Source organism: Bos mutus, chromosome 18 (genome assembly GCF_027580195.1).
Source record: "Bos mutus isolate GX-2022 chromosome 18, NWIPB_WYAK_1.1, whole genome shotgun sequence".
NCBI classification, from domain to species: domain Eukaryota; kingdom Metazoa; phylum Chordata; class Mammalia; order Artiodactyla; family Bovidae; genus Bos; species Bos mutus.
In genome coordinates, this window is record NC_091634.1 from 12,241,041 (window position 1) to 12,266,188 (window position 25,148).

Below are 25,148 nucleotides of genomic sequence, written 5' to 3' on the forward strand. Positions count from 1 at the left end.
GCTTCTGGGACTTACCTGTTGATACTGGTTATAGCTGGGCTGAGGGTAGGTCTGTGCCGCTGGGGGCGGTGGTGGGGTGTAAGGGGCTGGATTGTAGCCGCCATAGCTCCCATAGTTGTAGGCAGGTGGTGGCGGAGGTGGAGGTGGCGGGGCTGTGTAGCCCTGGCTGTACCCTCCCTGGTTGTAGGGAGGTGGCTGGCTGTAACTCGGCTGGAAAGTGGAAGGGAAAAGAAAACCAGGTCTCTGTGAAACAGCCAGCTCAGCTGGGATGGAGGAAGGGCCTTTGTAAGCAGTGGGCCCACAAAGGCATGTCCCCGGGGGAGGCTGTTCGAGGGCTAAGAAGGGGGTGGGTCAGCTCTGTGACCTGGCAGGACAGGGAAGGATGCAGAGTTCTATCCTGGACTCTAATCCCAGGCCTGAGACTCTCGGGAGCAAGGCACACAGCATCTCTTGAAAACCTAGGCGTTTCCCCACCCCCTGCCCCTGTAAAATGAGAATTACAACACGACTACCCCTTTGGACTGCCTTGTGTATTCAGTAAGCTTATGTGCACACTCCATTGAACACAATAAATGGTGGTATTTGTTACAGGAAGACCAGCTAAGGAAAACAGCAGTGGCAATTCCTAAGTGCTCCCCATGTCCAGGTATCCTTAACTCATCTGACCCCCGACCAACTCTCTGAAGTAGGTTCCATTGGCTTTGTTTTATAGAAAAAGAAGGGGAGGCCAGGGAGGTGAAATCAACAGGGCCCAAGTCACACGGGCAAAAAGTCGTGACTTGCCTCCAGGTCCGCCTATTTCCAGAGCCTCACCTGCAAAGCTGTAACGTTATCTTTCCCTCACAGCAAACCTTGGAAGTGAGTTCTACTAACAACTCTAGGTCTTTATGAGGAGGTCTTTATGAGGAAAACAAGGTTCTGAGAGGTAAAGCTGTTTGTCCAAGGTCACAAAACCAGAAGGTTGTGAGGGTGGGGCTTGAATTTGCATCTGCCCAACTCCTGTTCTAGGAAATATTCTGGTTAGACTGGGACTAGACCATACACCTGTATCCCCTGGCCGCTGCCTCCAGGCGTGGCGAGTGGAAGGCGCACAGTAAATGGGGACTGCTGGTTACAGGGCCCGTGCACACCAGAGCCGAGAACTGGCTCTCTGAGAACTTGAACTGAGATGGAGCTGCTTAGCAGTGAAGCTCTCAGGGCAGAGGTCAAGTCCTCACCAACCTCAGGGTCTGTCTCCACATCCTAAAGACAAAGGGTCACCCCTTCTAGCCTGGGCAAGAGGTAACGACAATGCAGTGCTCTCTTGGGAATTCAGTGAGGCCAATGACAATACAGCCAAGACAAATGCACTTGCTTGTGACAACACAGTCGGCCCCAAGGGTGACAGAAGAGGCAGGTTCCCAATTTACTCTGAGTCTGGAAGGATCTGGGAATATCTAGGGTCTGTTCCAGCTGAAAGCACTGGCAACAAAGGAAGAAAGGGCAGGGCTGGAGCTAAGAGTGAGGACCCATGGCCCTACCTCCTCTCACCTGTATACACACACACACACGTGCATGCGTTCATCCTCTCACCTGTACCACACACACGCTCCTCCTCTCACCTGTGGAGGGCTGTAGCTGCTGACAGGAGGGGTGCTGGTATTGGCGCTTGAACCGGGGATGTTGCTGTTCTTGTTGTAGCCGCTGGCCCCTGGGGGGTTCCTAGCAGGGCTGTAGGTGGGTGGCGGTGGAGGCTGCTGTGGTGGCGGCTGTGGTGGCGGTGGCTGCTGTGGCGGAGGCTGTTGCTGGGGGGCCCGGTTGTAGCTGCCTCGGTTGTTGGAGTTGTTGTTGTCCCGGTTGTTGTTACCCCAGCGGTTCTGGTTGTAGCCACCACCTCCACTGCGGTTGAAACCTGCATTGGAGAAGCAAGTAAGAGGCCCCACTGTTTTGACTGGTTGAGACCCTCAGGCGTCGGGCTGTCTTGGGGACTGCTGTGGCTCCAGCATGACCATGCACAGAGCAGGTCCAGTGAACAAGTCAAGCACCCCCTCTGGCCTTCCCCAGAGCCCTGGGAGCACCCAGTCATCAAGGCCTGCTGACAAGTTTGTCCTGCCCATTGGGCTGTGGGCCCGGAACCAGGGCCATCTTGGTTTCTACTGTGTCTCCAACATCCAAGTGCTTGGCCAAATGAGCCAGCCTCTCCCCGAGTCTTTGGCCCGGAACCCTTTCCCCAGCCCCCTCCTGGTGCCTTCAGAACCTTAGCTTAGGCATTAGCACTTCTGGGGGCCTTTCCTGAGCCCTGCTCCTTTGCAGGCTGAATCACTGGAGCTCACTGTACCCCTGGGGTTTCCCATTCAGCCCAGCATCCTTCTGGACTGTCACCAAAGGGTGACAGTGTCTGGGTCATGGCTCTGTCCCCTAAACCATCCAACACAAGACTGAAACACAACAGGGCATGCTTATTAAAATCATGACCATACACTTCAGACATAGCATAACTTAGTGACTAAGAACTTGGGCTTTCGATCCATCACTTGATACCAACCACGGATTCACCTGGGTGAATTGAGCAAATTAATCTCTCCAAGCCTGTTTCTCCATTTGTTTTAGAAGCAAAAACAGTCCTAATATTTGCCTTGTGCCAGGTCCTGAGGTGGGACCCAGGATTGGCCCTTCTTCTCAAAAAGCTCATAGTCAGATGAGGGGTGGGAAAGACTCACAAAAATAATAGCAATGTGACACACAAATGGGCAAGGCCTTCAGGGGTAATGTTGGTGGGGGGTGGGGTGGGGAGGGAAGAGATGACAATGGGAGTTTCTCTGAGGCCCCAGACTTTGATTTATCTCAGTTCTCTACCAGGGCTCAGCCAACAGCTGGTGCCAAGGAAATGTCATCTGCTGACTGAGGAAGCAGTCAACCCTGACCCCGGAACCACAGGCAGGAGAGTTCAGTGTGAGATGTCTCACCTCCTCGGTAGTTGCCTCCTCCACCGCTGCCTCCTCCTCGATTTTGGAAGCCTCCTCGGTTGCCCCCTGGGGGACCTCGGTTGTCATAGCGCTGGAAACCACCGCCACCCCCGCGGCCCCGGAAGCCACCCCCGCCTCGGTTGTCAAAGCGCTTTTCAGGCGGCGGTCCAGCCCTGCGGCCCTCCTCGTTGTACTGCCTCACCAGCTTGTCTGCTTCCTCTCGCTGCAGCTCAATGAACAGCACCTCGTCCAGGAAGTCCCCAACATCGGGCAACGTGAAGTTGGCTAGGAGGAAGGGAGGGTGCCAGAGGGAGAGGAAAGGCGGTCAGCACCTTCCAAGGGTTAGTCTCCTTCACCCCAGGACACTGGTCTGCCAGAAGGGAGGAGGAATAGGGGACCACAGTGTGAGCAACAGAGGAGAGAGAGTCCCAAGCTCTGCCTCCCTGACAACAATCAGGGGCTAACAATGACCCTCTTCTCCTTTTTCTGAAAAGGTGACTAAACACCAAACCACTGTTTGATACCCCAGGAACAAGCCAGTCAAGAGGAATCACCATCCTTGTTTATTATGGAGAAGCCTCACTGAGGCTTGCTCAGCCAGCCCACCCAGTGGGTGCCAGAGGCAGAAGACCATGCAGGTCTCCAGCATCTGTTCGCACACACCCTCTCCCACATCCTGCCTCAGCCCCACCTAATCTGAAAAGCCTGCCCCCACAGGGATATGGGCGGCTCTTTCAGTCACAGCTGTACTACACAGGCAAGGGACAAAGCAGAAGCAAAGAAAGAACAAATTCAAAAAAAGAATACTCAAGGAGCTGGGGCGGGAAAAACGGGATAAGACACTTTTCCCCTTAAGGGCCTTGCTGCGATGTCCCCCTGGGAACCGCTTGTCTCCTACCTTTCATTTCTAAGACCGCGTGATCTGGGACATCCTTCCCTTCTTCGTCAGTTCGCTTTATTGTTCGGTCTTTCAGGTCCTCATCAGTGGGACAAATTACAATAGCTTTGCGCTGGAAGCCTTCAAATGGTCTCATTTTTCGTCTCTGGGCTGACCCATAAACATTTGTCTAGGGGTAGGTATCAGAAAAGGCAAGAGGTGGCACATTACAAGTTGGTTTTTCCTCTGCAGGGTATTATGTGGCCAGGGAGTGAGAAAAGCAGATAAACTCAGGAAACTGCTCCTTCTTCACTTCTAAGATTCTTGAATCTACCCTCAGAAAATGAAGTGACTTGGGAAAGTGGCTGCTGACAGTCAGAGGACAGGAGATTCCTAATTTCTGGGCTTTGCTTTTTAATCCTATTTGTCCTTGGTATTGTACATTACAGCTCTATTGGCCCCTATTCAAAAGTAGCATATGCTTACTGTAAAAAAAATTCAGAGTACAAGGTGTAAAGTGTAGAGTAAGAAGCCTTTCATCCACCTACTGCTGCTATTCCTACTTCCCAGAGATAACCTGTATTGAATTTCTTATGTATTTTTATAAGTATCTGTGATTCTTAAAACCAATGGAATCAAAAAACACGCATTCTTCGGAAGCCTTTTTTTCACTCAACATTTATCTTTTTCTGTGCTGTTGCTCTCCCTTTTTTTGGCCATGCTGTGCAGCTTGCATGATCTTAGTTCTCCAACCAGGGATTGAACCCCTGCCCTAGGAAGCAAAAGCGCCAAGTCCTAACCACTGACTGCCAGGGAATTCCCTGGTGTTCTCCTTTATTATTTGTAGAACAGATGCCATAATTAACCAGCCCCTTTGACAGCTGTGTAGATCATTTTCATCAACACTGTTTCTTTTATCCCCTTAGTCCTGCTCTGAAACACCAGCTGCACCCACAGGCTTCTAAATTAGGGTGCTTGGCAAGCCAATAGCTTGTGCTGTTAGCAAGTGCAGTTTTGCTAGTAACTTTCTCTTTGCTTCTTCTAGGTGACGGTCAGGTGCGTCCTGGGCTGGTGCTGGCAGAGAGTGATACTCTAGGACACACCTGATTGAGAGCACAACAGCTTCCATTCACTGCATACCTCCCACATGCTGGGCCCTTTGGGGCTGGGGCCCACATCTATCAAACCCCAGCGGTCCAAGGACTCAGCCTATGTACCTGAATCACTTGGACACTACTGAAAAAGACAGCAACTGGAACCCTCTATAGGGGTCTTCCTGAACCCCAGTCTCTGGAAGTGGGGCCCAGACACACATACGGGTGTCCTTTTCACATCCTGACACACAACAGAACTGGAGTGATAAGGAATACTGCATTTAAACAACTTTCAGTGGCCCTGAAAGGTAATCAGGGGAGAAGCCACAGAGGGGAACAAATCTGTCAAGAGGCCTGCATGCACAGACAAACAGACAAAGATGCAGCCTAGCGGAGTGGAAAAAGCCCGGCATCGAGTTCCAGTGTGGCTACTACTGACCACGGCCAGTCTGTGTTGTTGCTTCATCCATGAAATGCGGGAGAAAAGCCTCTCTCCTGGACTTGGTGAAGACTGACCGGAAAAAAAGACCACAAAGCAACTGACCATGTGTGAGGGATCCCTGGAGTAGGGGCTCCGTTGTGGCCTCCAGGATGGAAGCTGCCCAGACAGAGGCCAGTGGTGCAGGGCAGAGGCTTGGCACACCCCAGATCTAAGGTGACCTGGTCAAGTCACACCACAGGGCCCTGAGTGAGTGACTTCCTCTCAGAGCCTCAGTCTATCTACTAAGTCTCAAATCCTGAAAGGGGGAAATAAGAGGAAAATCATATGATCACTACTAAGACTGAAGGAGCTCAGGAAAGTAAAGCCCTTGCGTAATCCAGGGTCTGGCTCACAGCCGACACTCAACAACGGAGGTCATGGTTGGTGTGATGGCTGATGGTTAGTGGCCATCACTGGGTGGGCTACACTGGCTCTTCTCACAACCCGGACCAGGCGAAAGTCAAGCTACGGTGATTTCCCATCAGAAGGACAGGAACGGTGAGTCAGGGTAGAAATCTAGGCTCTGGGGAAGAGGCTCGAGGTTGAAATCACAGCTGTGCCCTCTATTTGTGAGGATGTAGACAAGCCACCTAATTAGTCTGAGTCTCAAATTTCTGCATCTGAAAGATGGAGATCCTATCACCCTCCCCCTGGCTCTGGTGGGAATTTGCAGATGTGGAAATGTTTGGCAGGGAAAGCAGTCTGAAATTGGGGCCAGCAGGACTGATGCTGTCCTGGGAGAGGCTTCCCAATAGGGAGCATCAAGGAAAGTTAAGTTTGAGGAGAAGATGAAACACGAGAGTCTATTCCAAAAACACGAGGAACAGAAGCTGGGATGTGGGTTAGCCAGAGGCCAGGGACCGCAGTGCACACCTGTTGGGAGATCTGGTCGGTGGGTGTAGCTGTTCTCTAAACCAACCCGACCCTGTGGCTCTGACACACACAGCATTTAGAGGGTCTTCCTTGTTCCCCAGGGAAAATGTCTCAACCTTCATTGGGGTGGAAGTGAAGGCATACACATGCAGTCATCTGTGCCCTGAGCCACATAAATGGTGTAAAAAGCACACTGGTTACAAAGGTAAAGTCAAGTCCTTCTCCTCGCTGCTCTTCCTAGGCTCCATTCCTAAAAGCGAATCAGGTGGCGTCTGGTCATAGGAAGATAGAATTTGACTTCCAGCTAAATAATGAAGCTTCCTCCTGGCACACAACCCAGATGGGCAGGTGCCAGGGGTGAGTGTGGCCCCAGACATTCTGTGGACAACTGATGGACAGTGGACAACTGATTCCACTGTTTGCTTGCCCATAATAAATGATCAGTGATCCTATTCTGATTCCTCTGAACCTCAAGGATGTGGATAAATGCCTCTTGGAGGTTTTCTATGAAGCAGACCCGCCCTGTCCATGTCCTGATGAGGAGACAGAGAAGAGAAGCATTGCTGTCCATAGGGGCCAGTCCCCATAGTTTGTTGATGGGAGGTACGGGGAAGAGCAGACGGGACTCCTCAACAGCTGGCCTCTGTCCTGGAAAGTGGCTAGACAGTGAGGGATGGCTCCTCAGACACTTCAGAGCTGAGGTGCTGAGAACCCTTGTGGTGACAGTTTGAAGACTGTACCTCCCTCCCCTCACTCCTTGGCTTGGGGAAAGGAAGAAGAGCATCTAAGCCACACCAGCAAAAATGCAAATACTTGGCTTTCCTAGAGGGAAGGGAGTTAGCTGTTGGTGGCTGTTGCCACAGCAAACACAGTGAGGTCAGAGCCCCTGGGCTGGCCCGGCACTGCTGTGGTCACTGGGGGCTGCTGGTGGCTGTTGCTAGGAGACCAACACAACAGCTAGGTCAGCTTTTCCAGCTGTGTGGGCTCCTGCTGCCTCATTCCTGCTTCTCTCAGTCCCACCCTGCTTGAAGATGCTGACTTGAAGGAGGTCTGGAGCTGTCTGTGTTCCCTGCCTCCTGGCTACTCCCCTTCCTCTGTGATGTGGGCCAAAGGACAGGGGTTGGGTTTCTCCGAGCAGTTGCCTGGGTAGTTGTGGTGTGTGGCAGTCTGGGGCAGGAAGGAGGGGACACAGCAGGCTGCTTACAGCCTGAAATCTCTAAGAGACACTGTCTCCTGTCAACTGTCCCCCTTCTATAACTCAACAAGGTCAGGCTGGCAGCAGGAGAAACATGTGTGAATCCCACAGAAGCAAGCTTAAAGCTGTTGACCGAAGAGTTCACTCTGGGCTCGGCGTGAGGTAAACCCAGTAGAATGAACCACATGTGCAGACACAGAACTGGCGAGAGTGTCAACAATGGAATGGGCTGAGGTTCTGGGGTTGGGGAGGATAGAAGAAACACCCTCTTCTCCAATGCCTGTCCACAAGAGGCAGTTTACTCTGGGTCCCCACAGTAGCCCTGGATCTCTGTTTCAGGAAAAGGCATGGCACCTGCCCATGGGGATGCCAGCAGGAGTACAACCACCTCGAGCTGAGGCAAGGTTAATGATGCTGTCATACCGTAGACTCTGGTCATTTGCCTGGCCTGGCTCTGGGCTGCTGGATTCCTAAGAGAACTCCTAGCCTCAGACCTCAACTCTGGGACTGGCCTGGGCCCTCACTTATGGCCCTGAGGGGCCTTCTGAGAAGCCTCCAGGAGGGCAGGTCTGCTGCCTCACTGAGGCCAGCTCCTGCTCTGCATCTGGTAGGCCAGGGACAGGCCAGGCGGTCTCCCATTCCAGAGGATTCCCACTGGCAACAGAGGACCTAAAAGAGCCACTTGAAGCAATCTGGCCTACTGCTGCTTTTTCTCCTCAGCTGTTCCACAGCTCTGACACCCACAGGATCTGAAGAGGACACTCAGGTCACCACGGAACCGAGGCATAAGACACCCCCACCTCGAAACCTGGCCTTTCCTGGCTTCTGCAGGCACACTCCCCTCTCAAGAAGGGGCATTTCTGGGGTCAAACTAGGTAACAGGAAACCCAGAAAAGCCAAACGTGGGGAGGTCAGACCACTCAGGGAAAACCAGAGAAGGAAAAAGACAGTGCTGGGCTGAGATCCAGGGGCTGCACGGACTCTTCCTGCAGTCCCAATCCTGGCTCTGGGAACCCCATCTAACTGAGGAGTCAGCTGCACATCGACCTACCCTTCACTGCTCAGGCTGGTGGGGGAGGAAATGGCAGGGTCTGGCCTGGGGCCCGCTCTAAATCTTCTACACACACATCTACCCACACAGGCTTTTCTGGTACACCCTTTTTGATGTTTAAGCCAAAACAGGTCAAACCACTAGCTTCAGACCTCTTTCCAGGCCTCAGTAACCTCTGGTTTGGGGCCCCAAGTCAATCCTCCAATCTGTGGTTAGCCAGAGAACCCTCCTCCCCACCCCGCCCCACCTTCAGAGTTTGCGTTCTGTTGCCTTGCTGTTGGCCTGGAGCACTTGGCCTGACCTATATGTTCCTTCACCAGGAGGCAGGCAGCCCTGGAGACCACAATGGCACCTGGAAAAGCCCTGGACCCTGTCCTGAGAGAGTCGACACAAGCTGAGAGGGCCAACAGTGAGTCTTTACAGTGCTCAGCAGTTCTGTGCCTGGCTGAGGGGCTGGGGGCCTGACCTTTAAAGAAAGCCCGTTTTGCAATGTTGGACGGAGATGTTAAGACAATTTACCCTAGGATTATAAATTCTCCACCAGGCCCTATATGTGAAATAGGTTTCACAGCTGATTTAACTAGCAAACTGAGAAAAAGGGAGGCAGGGAATACTTGTGGTATCCAAAAAAATAATTCTCAAGTTATGGACTACAATTCCAAAATGCCCTGACAAGAAATGGGGCAAGGTGAGGCCAGGGTTAATTTAAACAAAGTCTTCAATGGGGAAGAAGACTGGCTGTACACATTATTGATGAGGCTGAACTGGGGCAGCAACGCTGAGTGGCTCTTGGACTACCCTGTGCCCAACCACCCCTCCCCCATAAATGCAGTCTAAACATCAGCCCAATTAGTTGTTTTATCAAAATTTAGTATTATAGGATCATATCTGTCTTCACAAATGTCAGTCTTTAGGGCTTAATCCCCGGGTTGTAGCATCGGTCACTAGACAAAAGTACACCTTTCCAGGGAACTCCTTGGTGGTCCAGTGGTTGAGACTCCACATTTCCACTGTGTATGTGTGTGTGTGTGTGTGTGTGGTGTGTGGTGTGTGTGTGGTGTGTGTGTGGTGTGTGTGTGTGTGTGTGTGTGTGGGGGGTGTGTGTGTGTGTGTGTGTTCCCCTGCTTGGGGAACTAAGACACCCCCGCCTCCCGCTGCACAGTGTGGCCAAAAAAGAACTAAAGAAAATAAAAAACACCCACCTTACAAAAAAATTAAAAGTACGCCTTTTCCATGTCCACCTCCCAGAAAAGCAGAGCCCGATGTAAATCCTGTACCCCTCCACAACAGAAGAGTGGCAGCAGCCCTGCAGTCTGGCCGACTTTCAGTTTCCTAGCGTAACTGTTTCATCAGCAAACCAGATTTCCACTCTCAGTATCTAACTGGCAACTGTTTATCTGTCATGAAGAACCATCACCAACTAGTAGTCTTTTATTTTTGTCTTCAGTTCTGTGTATTCCTTTCAAAGGTTGATATTAAGGAATCAATTTTTCAAGTCTGAACACTAGATTACCAGTGTATTATAAAAGGATATAATGCAGGAACAACCTGATGGAACAGACGCAAAGGGCAGGCTACGTGGAACTTGCCACCCTCCCCAAATCTCCACTATTCACCAACCCAGCAGCTCTGGCTTGTTTTCTGTAAGATGCTCTCTCCTATGCAAAAGTACCTTGATCCTTTGGAGTTTCGAACCACCTTTCTTTTCTTTCTAAAAGGTTGTGAGTTAGTTGGATGAATAATGGATCCATCCATCTATCGCTGCTCCACATGGCTTGTGGGATCTTAGTTCCTTTACCAGGAATTGAACCCAGGGGCCTGCTACAGTGGGAATGTGGAGTCCTAATCACTGGACCACCAGGAATTCTTTTCACCCACTCTTTGATCAGTCAATCACTAAAGCCAGCTCCAACCTCAGCAGGAGCCCTTTAAACTCATGTGAACCAAGCACCCAGGGCCACACTCATGGAAGGCACTCTAGATGAGGCTGCCAGCTCAGCAGTGCTACTTAGTTTATGTATTTGCACACTTATACAAAACCTGCTACTTGAGACAGCCTTCAGGACAAACATCAAGGATGATGCCTCGCGTAGTACTAACAAGGAACTTTAACCGTTTGGGCCGGTCATACTTTTAATGTGAAGAACCCTGCTCTTCACTGAAATGCAGGTAGAAAATACATGACATACACATGTACCTGACAGTCATAAAAGCATACTGAGAGACGCTGGGACAGACCCACTCTGTAGATTAACAACAATCTCCAGCTACCACATGCCAGTCTCCATGTTAGGTGTGTGGGCACCATTTTGAGCTCTGTTTTCCAGATCAGGAGACTCAACAGTCAAAGGATAAAGGCCGCTGCCCACAGGCATGCAGCTAGCGAGTGGCAGAGCTGGATTCAAGCCCAGGACTGTTTGGCTCAGAAATCTAAGCCTTTCCATTTCACACAACTGCTCTCACCTGACGTTCTTTTGGGCTGCTGCGGGCTTGAGCCAGGTCTGAATTGCTGTCCCCCTACCCTCCAGCAGACTGGACTCAGAAAGTTGTGTTAAGAGTCTGGGACTGTGCCACCATGTATAGCTGACCTCTGACCAATACTGTAGGCCAAGAGCATTATGGGGGAAAAAAATAGAACCAGAGGACTTCCCAGGTACCCAAAAGGCCCATTCCCTCTCCTGGGGGTTGATGGTCACCAGGAAGTACCTGATCTAGGATATAGTTGCGCTTCTTGCGGGCAGCAATCTGGATGAGACGGTTGAGGCACTGAGTGGCCTGCTGGATCAGGACGTCCCAGCGGCCGGCGTAGTTTCGCTGACGGCGTAGGCCCATTACCTGTGGGCAGGGAGTGGTAAGGGGTGGCTGGGGGTCCTGTTTGCTAGGCAGCAGGCGGGGGGTGGGGTGGATAAAGAAGGGCTGCGCTTACCCGCATCTTATCCATGATGGCATTGGTACCCAGGATGTTGTACTTCTTGGAGGGGTTGGAGGCTGCATGTTTGATGGCCCACGTGGTTTTGCCAGCAGCAGGCAGGCCCACCATCATTAGAATCTACGAGAACAGGACCAAGAGGGGCGCTGTGAACAGTGTGTACCATGGCAGCCTGGCATCACCCCTCGCTGGGGACTGTGAGGGTGACTCTAAACCTCACAGCCACCTCTGGGAAATGGAAGCAGTAACAGTGTCTATGCTATGCTATGCTATGCTAAGTCACTTCAGTCGTGTCCGACTCTATGTGACCCCATAGACGGCAGCCTACCAGGCTCCCCTGTCCCTGGGATTCTCTAGGCAAGAACACTGGAGTGGGTTGCCATTTTCTTCTGCAATGCATGAAAGTGAAAAATGAAAGTGAAGTCGCTCAGTCGTGTCCGACTCTTAGCGACCCCATGGACTGCAGCCCACCAGGCCCCTCCGTCCATGGGATTTTCCAGGCAAGAGTACTGGAGTGGGGTGCCATTGCCTTCTCCAGTAACAGTGTCTACTTCACAGTATTGCTGTTGGGAGTGAAAGACATGAGGGTTGTGAGACTTTCAGCAGAGGGCCTGCTGTTATCATGAATATTAACATTTCTGTTTAGGCAGGATTCAGGGGTGTCTGACAGGAAAAGGCCCACGGAATAGGCACAAGGAGTGGTACAACATTCCTGGAGTCTAAGATGAGGACAGACTGTATGTGCAAGGACAAGACCTAATACAGAAAAAAGCATTTAGGATAAACTTCAAAACTCTTAAAAGGAAACATTTGTAGATGGTGGAATTATGGGAAACTCTCCTTTATACTTCTTAATTTTCTAAAATAAACGCAAAATCACATACACCAGAAAAAAAAATTATTTGAGAATTAAGACCAGGAGTATAGCTTTTGCAGCCAAATCAGCTCCAAGCCCAGGTGCCATTTTTGTTCTCAGACAGGCTTGGGCAGGAGTGTGGAGCCACAAAACCTCCTCCAAGAACCTGCTCACCAGAAAGTGCCTTTCACACCCTTTTTCTGCTAGAAGGCCTCCTTTCTCAAGATTCTGACCTCACTCAAGGAACAGTGTGGCAACTTCTGGGATCTTTCTGGTATTTAGTTATAATAGTCCAGCCCCCTTTGGCCTAAGCCACGCCCACACCCCTCACCCCGAATCTAGGACGCTCCTCCACACTCAGCTGCAAGCAGGCCTCCTGTCTAGGCAGCAGCGTGGCTCTGCAGAGGTGGCCACCCAGGCAGGCTTCCAGGTTCCTCACCTCACACTCTGCCTTGCTCTTTGGTCCAACGGTGCCCCGGATGCGCTCACTCAGGGGAAGGTGCTGGATGAAGGTGAAGCCTGGGAGGACAGAACAGTAAGGCTCTGCCCGCTGCCCAAAGTTGAACTCCACCGCACAGTTCTTCACCAGGACGTGAGGGTAGAGGGCCTGACCCCCTAAGGCTTCCTTCTGGATTCGGAAGGCAATGCCCATCCACTTCCCATTTTTGGTGAAGGAAAGTTCCACGTCATTTCCACATTCAAAGTCCTAGGGGAAAAAAGCCAAAGAAAGGTAAGTTCCAACGCTCCAATGCGTAAGGTACCAGGAACCATGAGTCAGGGAGCAGATGTAAGGGGTGGAAACAGCTTGCGCCCCAGATTCAAGTGCAGCCCTCCTCAACATATAAATGTGTCCGCCAGCCCCAAGGAATGGTTCAGACCATATGCAGCCCAAGGCCCTCTTTGGCCATAACCCAGAAGTGAATGTGAAGTGTGTAACTTTAGGAAGTTCCAAGTATTTGAATCTTGTGCCTAGCCTGAGATGGACTGGAAGCTGTCCTGTCCATTCTCAACTCCCACAAGATAATGGATGGAAAGAAATTCACAGCAGGGCCTGTTAAGTCAAGCCTGGCTCCACAAGTGCATCCATTTATATGTTCAACACGTGCTCCCTGAGTTCCTGCTCTTCTTGATGCATATTCTAGTCATCTGAGCCTGACAAGCATTCAGAGCCTAGTGGGGAACCAGACAAGGACATTATCCTAATTCAGTGAGAACACCCACGCAGGATCAAGATTCTCTGAGGAGGAACCTGTAAGCCAAGTCCTGAACAATAAATGGGAATGAGCCAAGTTTGGGGTGAGAGAAGATAGTCCTAAAGAGAAGTTCTTACGTACAAATCTGGCAGTGAGAGGACACAGGGTCAGACTGGCTGAAACATAAAGAACTGGGAGGTGGTGACTTCAGGTAGAGCCGGACAGCTGGAAGGGACCATATTCATTAATTCAACAATTCACTGAGTCCTGAGTGATCAGCTGAGGTTTAGTGTCAAGATCCTGTTTTGGAAGGCAGACGGCTTTAGTTCTACCATTTACTACATCTTCAGTTTCCTTTTCAAAAAAGTTTCCACAATACAGCAGAATTGTGCTAAGGACTAAACAGGTTAATGTATTTCCTACAGTGAGAGCACGAGTGGGTGGTCTCACTCCCAGATGCCAGACACTGCTCTAGACTGGAGCGTGGGGGCGGGCAAGTTTAGATTCCTGCTGATGGCAGCAGAGTAGAGCCCCTGACTTGTTCCTAAGAGCAGAACTGCCTGGTCAAAACTGTGTTTCACAAAGATCACTCAGCTGCAGAGCAAAGGTTAATAACTAACCTTTGGGGTCATAAGCAGATGGGAGCAAAGGCTGAGTGGTATTCCTTCCCCTCCTGCATGCAGAGACCACCTTGGGACTTGCCTTTGAGCAGCTGTGAAAGCCCCCTTCCCCCAAGGAGCCTCCTCGCCACCCTCCTCAGTGGTCACAGGGCATAGTTCTACATGGTCCTTTGTGTCTGTAAGCGCCCATACAGGTAAAGATCATGCAGGGCAGACACACAGACTTCTGCTGGACTAAATCCTGCCTCAATCCCTGCAGGATGGTCCCTCCCGTATCTTCTCACCTGAGCAAGAATCGCCAGGTCACTTTTGCTCTGTTGTGAAAATGAACATGGCAGGGGCTAACCTTTCTTATGTCCACCAGCTTCACTACAGGAACTTACCTCCCTGTACGGAAACCAGCAACCTCAACTGACAAATCCAGCACAACAGGGCCAACAGTCAAGGAGGCAAGCGTAATTGTGTCACCTCTGCTAAAATGTCCCTGGGTGCCATGCTAGGGCCTAAGGACCCAAAGTCCTAGCCTGGTGCTGTTCAAAGTGTGTGTTTTCACAGCCTCGCCTCTCACACCTCTCTGTGCTGTCCCCAAGGCGCCGAATATTTTACTCCTTACGGTTTGCTGAAGTGAGCTATCCTGTCCTCTCTACCTGGAAGGTCATCTGGCCCTGCTTTGTGAGTGCTGAGAACTCAAGCTCTGACACCAGTGTCCTCCCCACTAGTTCCCCTTCAGGTCACTAATCTTTCACACCCCTTCTTAACCCTTCCCTCTGAATCTTTTAAAGTGATGCCATCACTTCATGGCAAATAGATGGGGAAACAGTGGAAACAGTGTCAGACTTTATTTTGGGGGGCTCCAAAATCACTGAAGATGGTGACTGCAGCCGTGAAATTAAAAGACGCTTGCTCCTTGGAAGCAAAGTTATGACCAACCTAGACAGCATATTCAAAAGCAGAGACATTACTTTGCCAACAAAGGTCCATCTAGTCAAGGCTATGGTTTTTCCAGTAGTCATGTACAGATGTGAGAGCTGGACTATAAAGCAAGCTGAGGGCTGAAGAACTGATGCAAAATTTTGAACTGTGGTGTTGGAGAAGACTCTTGAGAGTCCCTTGGACTGCAACTGGAGACCCAACCAGTCTATTCTAAAGGAAATCAGTCCTGAATATTCATTCGAAGGACTGATGCTGAAGCTGAAATTCCAATACTTTGGCCACCTGATGTGAAGAACTGACTCATTTGAGTAAACTCCGGGAGTTGGCGATGGACAGGGAGGCCTGGTGTGCTGCAATCCATGGGGTCGCAGAGTTGGACATGACTGAGCAACTAAACTGAACTGATCCTTTAAACAAAGGAAACTGAACACAGATTAAAAAACAGAAGTAAAGATGAACTGGTTGAAGCAAGAGTCAAGGCCCAAAGTTCCCAAGTGCTACACACTCAGAATGTCACGCCCGAATAAGAGAGCTTGGGGAACACACTCACATGCTGATGACACATTAAACTGCTACAACCTCTCTGGAGTTGGAGTACAGTCTCGACAGTAGCTATCAAAAATTAAAACTGTACCTCTGACTCAGAATTTATGCTTTCAGTAGTATTTATTCTACAACTGTATGCCCACAAGAACGCAAGAACGTGCAAACTGTTCACTCCAGCACCACTAAATGTGCTCCAGTGGGGAAGTGGGAGACTAAATCACACAGGACGTCCATGAATGGGAACATGAAAAGCCCTCCAAGATACTCTGGTCAGTGGGAAATGATAAGCTATCACTGTAGCATCAACTGTTCCAAGAAATAACTTTTAGGTCTACCAGGGGAAACTGACACCTACATTAGAATACTAGGAAGCCACTAAGTAAAATGATGAGAAATTAACCAAGTGTCTATTAAGACAGAACTGATTATATAAACATGGTAGATCAACACAATAACTGCAGACTATATAAAAGAACAAAGAAGTCCTCTAGGTAATGATATTAAAAAAACCTCTAAGATATATAGTTAAACAAAGACAGATACAGAATAACATGTGTAATATGCTACCTTTTGTGTAGAAAAGAAAAATAACCACCACCTTTCCTGTATTCTGATAAAGAAATGTTGAGTACCAGCGGCCTTATGTGTAGGGGAGGGCATATGTGAACCATGGGTGGAGGGGAAGGGTCTGAAGAAGACTTTATACTGTATACCTTTCTGTATGTCTGGATATTTTTGAAATCCATAAAAATTTATTAACTATCCAACAGTGTTTTAAATTGAGCTAGATTTATACTTTCTGTGCAGACAAGGGAAAGATAGCTGAGATTTACTGTTAAATTGAAAAAAATGCGAGGTTTGGAACAGTGTGCAGAATATAAACATGGTTAATTTTTATTCAAGAAAACATGTGTGTATGAGTGTGTGAAGTCGCTCAGTCATGTCCGACTCTTTGTGACCCCGTGGACTGTAGCCCATCAGGCTCCTGTAGCCCGTCAGGCTCCTCTGTCCATGGGATTCTCTAGGCAAGAATACTGGAGTGGGTTGCCATTTCCTTCTCCAGGGGATCTTCCCAACTCAGGGATCGAACCCGGGTCTTGTGCATTGCAGGCAGACGCTTTATCCTCTGAGCCACTAGGGAAGCAAGAAAACATGCTTTTTATTAAAAAGATAATGAGGTCATGACTGACAAAAGAAGACTGAGAAATTGTTTTAGACTAAAAAGACATGACAAGAAAATGCAATCAGTGATCCTGGACTGGATCCTGAACTACAAACCAAACTTCTCTAAAGGATATTGTTGGGACAGCTGACAAAACTTAACCATGGACTGTGGAGTAGATAATAGCATTAAATCAACATTAAATTTGATTACTGTGGTTAAGAGAATAGCTTTATTCTTAAGAAATGCATACTAAAATATTAAGGAATAAAGACAAAGTAGGCATCTTACTCTCAAATAGGTCAGATAAAAATCATATACATACACATACATATATTTGAGAAAAATGGTAAAGCAAACATTAGAATCTGGACAAGGTTCTATGAGAATTCTACGGCTTTTCTTTAAATTGGAAATTCTTTCAAAGAGGGGGAAAAAAAAGACAGAAAGAAAGAAAAAAGAATACCATGTGTATAAATATGAGGGAGAGAAGGAAGAAGGGAGCGGGAAGAAGGCCAAGAGGAAGCATCCACCTGGTTAACCACTTTCCCTGGGGCTTCATGGCATATTTTTACAAACATTTAACTTCCAATGATCATAGTGTTAAAGAGTATTTCCTGAGCATTCATTCTCTGCCAGACACTGCTATAAGTGCTTCTAATGGTCTACCTTAATGACACCACATGAAATTCTGAGGTAGGTGTGAGAATTCTCACTGAGAGGAAACTGAAACACAGGGAGGGCAGGCTGTCCAGGGCTGTGAGTTGAAAATCAGGGTCTGTGCCTAGGAATTCTGGCCCCAGAACCATCAGTCACACTCTATACCTCTGTGAGTGCTGGTTACTGCTCTTGGGAACTAAAGTTCAGCAGCAGTTCAGGTTTCTTCTACCTTGTTCTGTTTTGCAGCCACCCCAAGAAGGCAATGGCACCCCACTCCAGTACTCTTGCCTGGAAAATCCCATGGATGAAGGAGCCTGGTAGGCTGCAGTCCATGGGGTCACTAAGAGTCGGACACGACTGAGCGACTTCACTTTCATTTGTCACTTTCATGCACTGGAGAAGGAAATGGCAATCCACTCCAGTGTTCTTGCCTGGAGAATCCCAGGGACGGGGGAGCCTGGTGAGCTGCCATCTATGGGGTCGCAGAGTCGGACACGACTGAAGCGACTTAGCAGCAGCGGCAGCATCCTCCTCCTAAAAGGCAACGCACTACTGGAAGCCCGGCTAAACCAATGAGGTGAAGGAAGGGAGAAGTTCTGGGATGAGATGATGCTAAAGTGGGGGCAAGAGCCAACACCACTGCGCTTGAGAACAGATAGGCTATTTCATGGGCTTCCCAGGTGGTGCTGGTGGTGAAGAATCTGACTGTCAATGCAGGAGACACAAGAGACAAGGGTTTGATCCCTGGATCAGGAAGATCCACTGGAGAAGGAAATGGCAATCTGCTCCAGTATGCTTGGAGAAAATTCCATGGATAGAGGAGCCTGGCAGGCTACAGTCCACGGGCTTGAAAAGATTCGGACACAATTGAGCACTTGCGCATGCAGACTATTCCACAGCAAAGGGAGGTAATTCCTTAGTTTGCTTAGGAAATGTTACTCTGGTATCTAGAAGTTGTGCACGTCTGACATCCCCAAACATCTTCAGGATGCCCATCCAAAAACTTTGCACAAAAGACCAGAGGGGGAAGAATGGCAGAATTTTGCACAAAATGACCACAAACATTTCAGTGTGTCAAAGAGAAACAGAGGTATGGTGAGAGCGGCTGGACAAACGGCAGATGATGGACAGAGATATTCTGAAAGAGATGTTGCAGGTTGACCTCACAGGACCAACATTTGGTTCTGCTAACTCCCATGGGCTGCCAGCACTCACCGCAAAGCAGCCAATTACATCATTCTCTGCAAACTTGTCTCCATAGTTTTCAAAGCGGCTATTGGTGGACTTCTTCCCAGTGCCTCCGTAGCCATAGGAGAAAGGCTCTTCGCCTGAGGGAAGAAACAGGCAAAGGCAGGTTAGACCTGTGATGGTCACAATGGCCTTTATGGCTGTTACAAAGTTTTAAATTAAAACAAATTAAAGAAACATTTTCTTTGCCTGTTTTACTAATCAGGTGCTTTTGGGGGAAGAGGTAAGAAAGCTTCCATTGAAAGGAAGCCCTTCATCATGCAGAGTTTCTGAGGGTTTGATGGCTTTAGGTGTTAAGTCCGAGAGTTGGAACTGACCTGAACTGCTTTGAACAGGAAGGGAGAACTGGGGAAAAAAGGGAGGAAGAAAGAGAGAAGCTGGGATGGAGAAAGGCTGTACACTAAGGCACATTTCTTCCTTGTGACATTCAACATTCAGTTAAGTCTCCTAACAGTGTCTGTTTTTGGTGTCAATGAGTGTTGGTCAGAAATCAGTAAAGGGGTTTTGCTTCTGCAGACCACGAGGTCTAACCCATAGGAAAGGTACAGATTTCCTCAGGCTACACAACTGGGTTCTGAAGCAAGATGACTGAGACCCCAAGGGCCCTGGCTGACATCTGAGTTACAGAGATATCAGGCCAGAAACCTAAGTTCTGCCAGTAAAGCAGGTGCCAACAAGCATGAACTCCAGGCCCAGCTCTAGCCTGAATCAGCTGTGTAACCTGGACATCTGCTTGACTGTTCTGGGCTTTGTATCTTTATCTGTATCAACTGTTCTCCATTTACATCTCAAAACTGAAACAAAGATAAAAGGAGATGACATATGAATCTTAAATAAAACTGCTAATACACATCAAAATGAAAACTGTACACTACTTTTAACCTACCATTTCTGCTTTTAAGGCTTAGACTAATTACATACAAGGAGAGCTCAAGTGTTTTACTGTAAAAATTTATAATCAACGTAAATGACCCACAAAACATTTATAAATAGGTAATACAATTATAAAATGAAAAATTATGCAGTGGTCAAAAAATCTATACTTATTTACAAAATATAACCACCAACATCAAGTGGGAAAAAGCAGTCAGGCTACAGAAAAGTTCTATAACGTATCCCATTCGAGATACACAAAGGACAAAGACATTGTCTCGAAGAATGCAGATGAAAATGTTGGCACTAGTCATTATCCCATAGGTTTAGAAGGATTTTCATTTCCCCTTCTCTGTAACGGCCTGAATTTTCACACGGAGCAGACATTATTTTCACAATCAGAATGTTTACATGAGCAAGAAAGAAAGTCTCACCATCGGTCACTGAAACCAGTCACCTGGGGCCAGAAGGTCATTAGAGCCTCGGGAATCTGTGAAAATTCAAAACCTCTCAAGACAGCCCCTCCCTGCCTCTTTCCACCAGCCAGCCCTGGCCCCACTGGTCTTTTTCTCTTTTACTCTGGGTTAGGCTCTGGACAGAAGATTCCAGACAGAACTCAATGAAACTTGAGGACCTTATTACTTTCACCACGGTTTGAGAACAGGAGACAACTGGTCATTTTTTTTTTTTTTTAAAGGGAACAGTTTTCTGAAGAGAACTTTGGACCCTGTTCTTAAAGATGAAAGATAAATTTTTTGTAGAAAAGTTGCTGTATGATTGTGGTCCTTCCAGTTGAATCCTGTAAGTCTGAAGCTAGGCAGCCCCACAAACCCAATCCCTGTGTCTATTCCACCCCAGGGCAGTTCTGTTCTGGGTCCAATGCGGAAGAGAGAAGCTGAGGAAGCCTGAGAATCCAGGGATCAAGGCACCCGCACTACTCTCTGGATTGCTTGCCTGACCTCCCTTACCTAGCTGAGTGCTGCAAGAGTCCAGGGACCAACCAATGCGGACCACGTGTGGGTCAGGCTCTGTAGACGGAAGGTGCTTCACAGAGATTTCTTCATTGATCTGGGACAGAGAAAAAGAAGACTCAGAATTGATTCTCTGGAGACTGACAGTTTAGGAGGCAATACAGGTGGGAAATGCACAGATGTTAAAACAGGAATGGCTTCTGTGGCTGGGGAACACGTATCTGAGCTGTCTCAAGGGCCAGCTATACCGAAACCAGGGCCTCCAGAGGGCTCAGGAGAGTTCAGGGCCACAGAGATGGGAATTTTAAAAATAGTTATTTTTTAGCTGTAATACTTGGACTGCAAGGAGATCCAACCAGTCCATTCTGAAGGAGATCAGCCCTGGGATTTCTCTGGAAGGAATAATGCTAAAGCTGAAACTCCAATACCTTGGCCACCTGAATGGAAGAGTTGACTCATTGGAAAAGACTCTGATGCTGGGAGGGATTGGGGGCAGGAGGAGAAGGGGACGACAGAGGATGAGATAGCTGGATGGCATCACTGACTCAATGGACTTCAGTCTGAGTGAACTCCGAGAGTTGGTGATGGACAGGGAGGCCTGGCGTGCTGCGATTCATGGGGTTGCAAAGAGTCGGACACGACTGAGAGACTGAACTGACTGACAAGGCAAACAGGGACTCTCACAACATTTGGTGTGAGCCCACAAATTGATGTAATGTCTTTAGAGGGCAATTTAACAGTCTTATTATTAAGAGCAAATGCACATGCTCTATAACCAACCAATTCAACTTTCAGTCTATCCTAGGGACATATACACACACAAAAAATGCAGTGTGGTGGTCTTTATGTTGAAAAGGAAGGAAGAGAGGGGAAGAGGAAGGAAGAAAAAACCACCTGCAAAATACCAGTCACATTAAGGCATATCCATGCCACAGAATGATACAGCGGTTAAAATGAATGAAGCAGGACTAATACACTGGTACGGAAAAACATTCAAGATATATAGTATTAAGTAACAGGAGCAAAAAAAATAAAAGGCACCTTCTGACTTAACTTTTAATTAGCAGTCAACTATCTAATAACCAATATTTATCTTATTCGTTTGTGGCTTTTAGAAAGTTACTCTAGTAATTGACTTTTGGACACACGATTTTCACATTTTAACATCTCCAGAGTCAGTATATGTCTTACAGCTGACGTCTGAAAGCACTATGTTAGTGTAACTGGCGGTTTCTCTATGCACACAAAACAACGTGCGACTGAGAATCAAGTGTCTTAGTCAAATACGATAACCCTTGGTCTTAGTTTCCACCTCTGAAAAATGGGGGACAACAGTACGTATTTTATGATGAGACTGTAAAGATTAATGGATATGCATGGAAAGAACTTGGCACTGTACCTAGCACATGCAACGTATTCTACAGATATTAGCTATCATAAATAAGTTTGGATACACAAAGGATACACAAGAAACTGTTAACACATAAAGTATCTCTAGAGGGTAGGATGGGGCTGGGAGGATGTGAGTATAACTCTGGTTTTTACTCTTCTGTGCTCTCTGCCCTTTTACTAAACATGACCAGATATTATTTTCATAAATACACTTTGACATGGAACTGTGGAGAGATAATGGTAGAGGATATCCGGATAGCAGAACCCTACTTTGCCCTACTCTCACCTGGCCTCCCTTTAACTGGCCAGGGCCAATTCTTTCCAGTTCACTGTTTTTCCAAATAACTCCTCTCCCTAGCTCTACAAACATGTCACCCTCGCATGGCTGGCTATACAGCACCTAGGTCAAACCCCATCAAGGAAAAAATCCGCTTAATGAAGCAACATATGGTCGCCTTGCTTTCCCCATATAATATTTAGCAATGACAGTTCTCTTGAATTAATTTTACTTTTTTCTTTGGCCTGAACATAAAATTCATGTTCAATCAAATTTCTTTTGCAATCATGGCTCTGATCAAGGATGGACCTGCTTTCTGTCCCCATCCCTCTGCTGCTCCCACTTACCTTCATCTCAAAGCACACACGGCCCCTTCTGACCCCGTAGCTGGCACGGGCTCCTGACCACAGGTATGCAAAGCCTTCAATCGTGAGCGGGTAGCCACTACTCCGGTCTCGGGCCACCTTGAAGTGGAGGTCGCAGTTGTCTGTGGAGGAAACAGCCTGTAGTTGGCTGATGTTTTAATGGTCCCCAGAGGGACAGGCAGGAGAAGGCAATGGCACCCTACTCGAGTACTCTTGCCTGGAGAATCCCAGGGATGGGGGGAGCCTGGTGGGCTGCCGTCTATGGGGTCGTACAGAGTTGGGCACAACTGAAGTGACTTAGCAGCAGCAGCAGCAGAGGGACAGGCAGAGGTAAGTTTCCTAAGAGTGTTAACCAAAACTACACAAGCTGACACGGTGTGGGGACAGGTTCACGAGAAGCCAGCCACACCACCTAACCATTCTCTCTTTTAGCACAAAGGCCCTGCAATACTGCTAACTGGACTGCACAGGATGAAAGCTGCCACGCCGCAGAGGAACTAGGGTTCTTCACCTGGCCAGGGTCCAAGGATGGCTGTCACGGGGGCTCCTGCAAGTAATACACACATGCCTCTCTAATGGGGCTAGTGGTAAAGAACCCTCCTGCCAGTGCAGGAGACATAAGAGAGATGGGTTTGATCTCTGGGTCTGGAAGATCCCCTGGCGGAGGGCACAGCAATCCACTCCAGTATCCTAGCCTGGAGAATCCCATGGACAGAGGAGCCTGGTGGGCTACAGTCCATAGGGTCACAAAAAGTTGGGACACAACTGAAGTGACAGCATGCACACTTGCTAGGGAGAGGGTCAATATCCTTTCAAGTGATTCTAGAATTTAAAAGGTTAGAGTCTCAAGTGATTTTAGAATTTAGAAAAGATTACCTCCCAACACCATAAACTTCAACCACCTCCCATGCTAACTCTATCAGTGTGGGATATCAGTCAGGCTCCTGCTGCCAAGAGCGGCACCAACAGCTGACCCTGATCCACACCCGCCACCCAGGACCACGGTCAGGTGCGCCACAGGCTCCCAGCTCCTCGCGTGGGCCCAGGACTCTGCTGCTCAGACTCTCCCCACTCTGCCAGGAGCCATGCATGTCTCCGGGAAAGTCTTTCCTGTATGTCTCGTCCAGTAGGCTCTCTCCTTTCTCTAAAGGCTGAGTGCCATGGTCTGTACATTTGGTATTTAATCAGATGCTGCTTCATGAACCACTGCCACAATACTTAAAAAATTAACACTCTGTTTCACTCTGAATCCTTAAGATCCTGTGATAAAAGGGACTGTATACTAGATATCTTTACCTCTTTTAAAGCATGTAGCCATTGGTTTATAAACACGAGCTATGTAAACAAGTACATGAATGAACTGTTAATTTTCTGCTCTGTTGAAAAGTGCAGTCCTCAGACTTGACTGGGCTTCTGGGTGTGTTCAAAAATTCATATTCATAGGCCCTACCACTTAAGAGTTTATCTGAGGAGGCCTGAGGAGGGACAGGACCTCTACATTCATTCCCCCAAGTATTTAGATGCACGGTCAAGGGGGAAGTCACTTATCTAGAGGAAACAAAACCGAACTGGGAGACAGAGAGCAGGGCAGGCCAGGTTAATGCCTGAGGAGACAAGGCAGCACTGGTTTCACCAGGAACGTGAGCAGCAAATGGAAACTGGGGAAATAGCCGTCAAAGAGTTAAGTTTCCCCAGCAGCACTCAGGTTCCCTTCTTGATTAGATGACAACTTTACAGGGTGTTCAGGGTTTTCCAACTTGCTCTCTGATGAATGTCACTGAAAGTCCCCTGAGGTATAAGAGCAGGATTCTTCCTCCCTGAAGAGAAGCTTGGAGAAGTAGAATGACTTGACCGAATCTCACAGATAGAGCTGTTGTCTCCAAACCGACACCCTGACTCCAGGGCTCTGCTAGTTCTCATGTCTGAACTAACTGCTCTGGACGGTGCCGGGTGGGGATTTTGTGAAGGTAAAGGCAGTTTCCTTACACTGACTGAAGACAGTATCAAACAGGCACTCCAAAGACTCACATGTGTCAATGGCCACAAGGGTGTCATCAAAGTCATCTTCATCCTCTTCAGCCGGAGGCTGAGGAGATCGCCCCCTGTGTCATAAAGAGGTATCAGTCACAGGAGAACAGAAGAACAAGGGAAGAAGGGACCTCAAGTTTCTGCTGGAATTTACAAGTGGCCTCCAAGCTGCTTCCTGGATTTCAAGTTCCTCCCACAGAGGTTAGCAAAAGAACTCTGGAACCCTACATCCTTGCAATGAGAGCAATGACTATTAACTACCAGGGCGGGGTCAAAGACTGGAAAGGGTGTGCTCTGCTGAAGAGGGCCATGAGAATCATTTAGAGAACTTTTTGAAAAATACCACTCTCTCACACCCTCAGATTCTGATCCACCCCTCTACATGCTGAGCACTGCCTTCACACTGAACTCTGCTACTGATGGGAGGTTACAGTAGCCCAGAGAGTACTGGGTCAGGAAGGGCAATCTGTAAGAATTTGGATAAACCTGTTATTATAATCTGTCCTTATTCCAGGCTTCCTAAAACTCCACATCTGAAAGGATTTGAAATGACCCATTTTTGTCTTCTCTTTTAAAAGT

The 25,148-nt window shown here is 48.4% G+C and overlaps 1 protein-coding gene across 3 annotated transcripts in view; it reads right to left on the minus strand.

The window, feature by feature from the left end:
- The window catches only part of HNRNPUL1 (heterogeneous nuclear ribonucleoprotein U like 1), a 35,129-nt gene that overhangs the window by 1,725 nt on the left and 8,256 nt on the right, over window positions 1–25,148 (minus strand). For all 3 annotated transcript variants that reach the window (XM_005911982.3, XM_070387656.1, XM_070387657.1), the window contains exons 4-14: window positions 24,570–24,643; window positions 22,524–22,663; window positions 20,505–20,604; window positions 18,631–18,743; window positions 12,741–13,007; window positions 11,443–11,565; window positions 11,223–11,351; window positions 3,844–4,012; window positions 2,946–3,230; window positions 1,602–1,891; window positions 16–210 (exon numbers count right to left, since the gene is read on the minus strand). In XM_005911982.3, coding sequence (XP_005912044.3) covers window positions 16–210; window positions 1,602–1,891; window positions 2,946–3,230; window positions 3,844–4,012; window positions 11,223–11,351; window positions 11,443–11,565; window positions 12,741–13,007; window positions 18,631–18,743; window positions 20,505–20,604; window positions 22,524–22,663; window positions 24,570–24,643 — 1,885 coding nt within the window. The remainder of the gene's footprint in view (window positions 1–15; window positions 211–1,601; window positions 1,892–2,945; window positions 3,231–3,843; window positions 4,013–11,222; window positions 11,352–11,442; window positions 11,566–12,740; window positions 13,008–18,630; window positions 18,744–20,504; window positions 20,605–22,523; window positions 22,664–24,569; window positions 24,644–25,148) is intronic.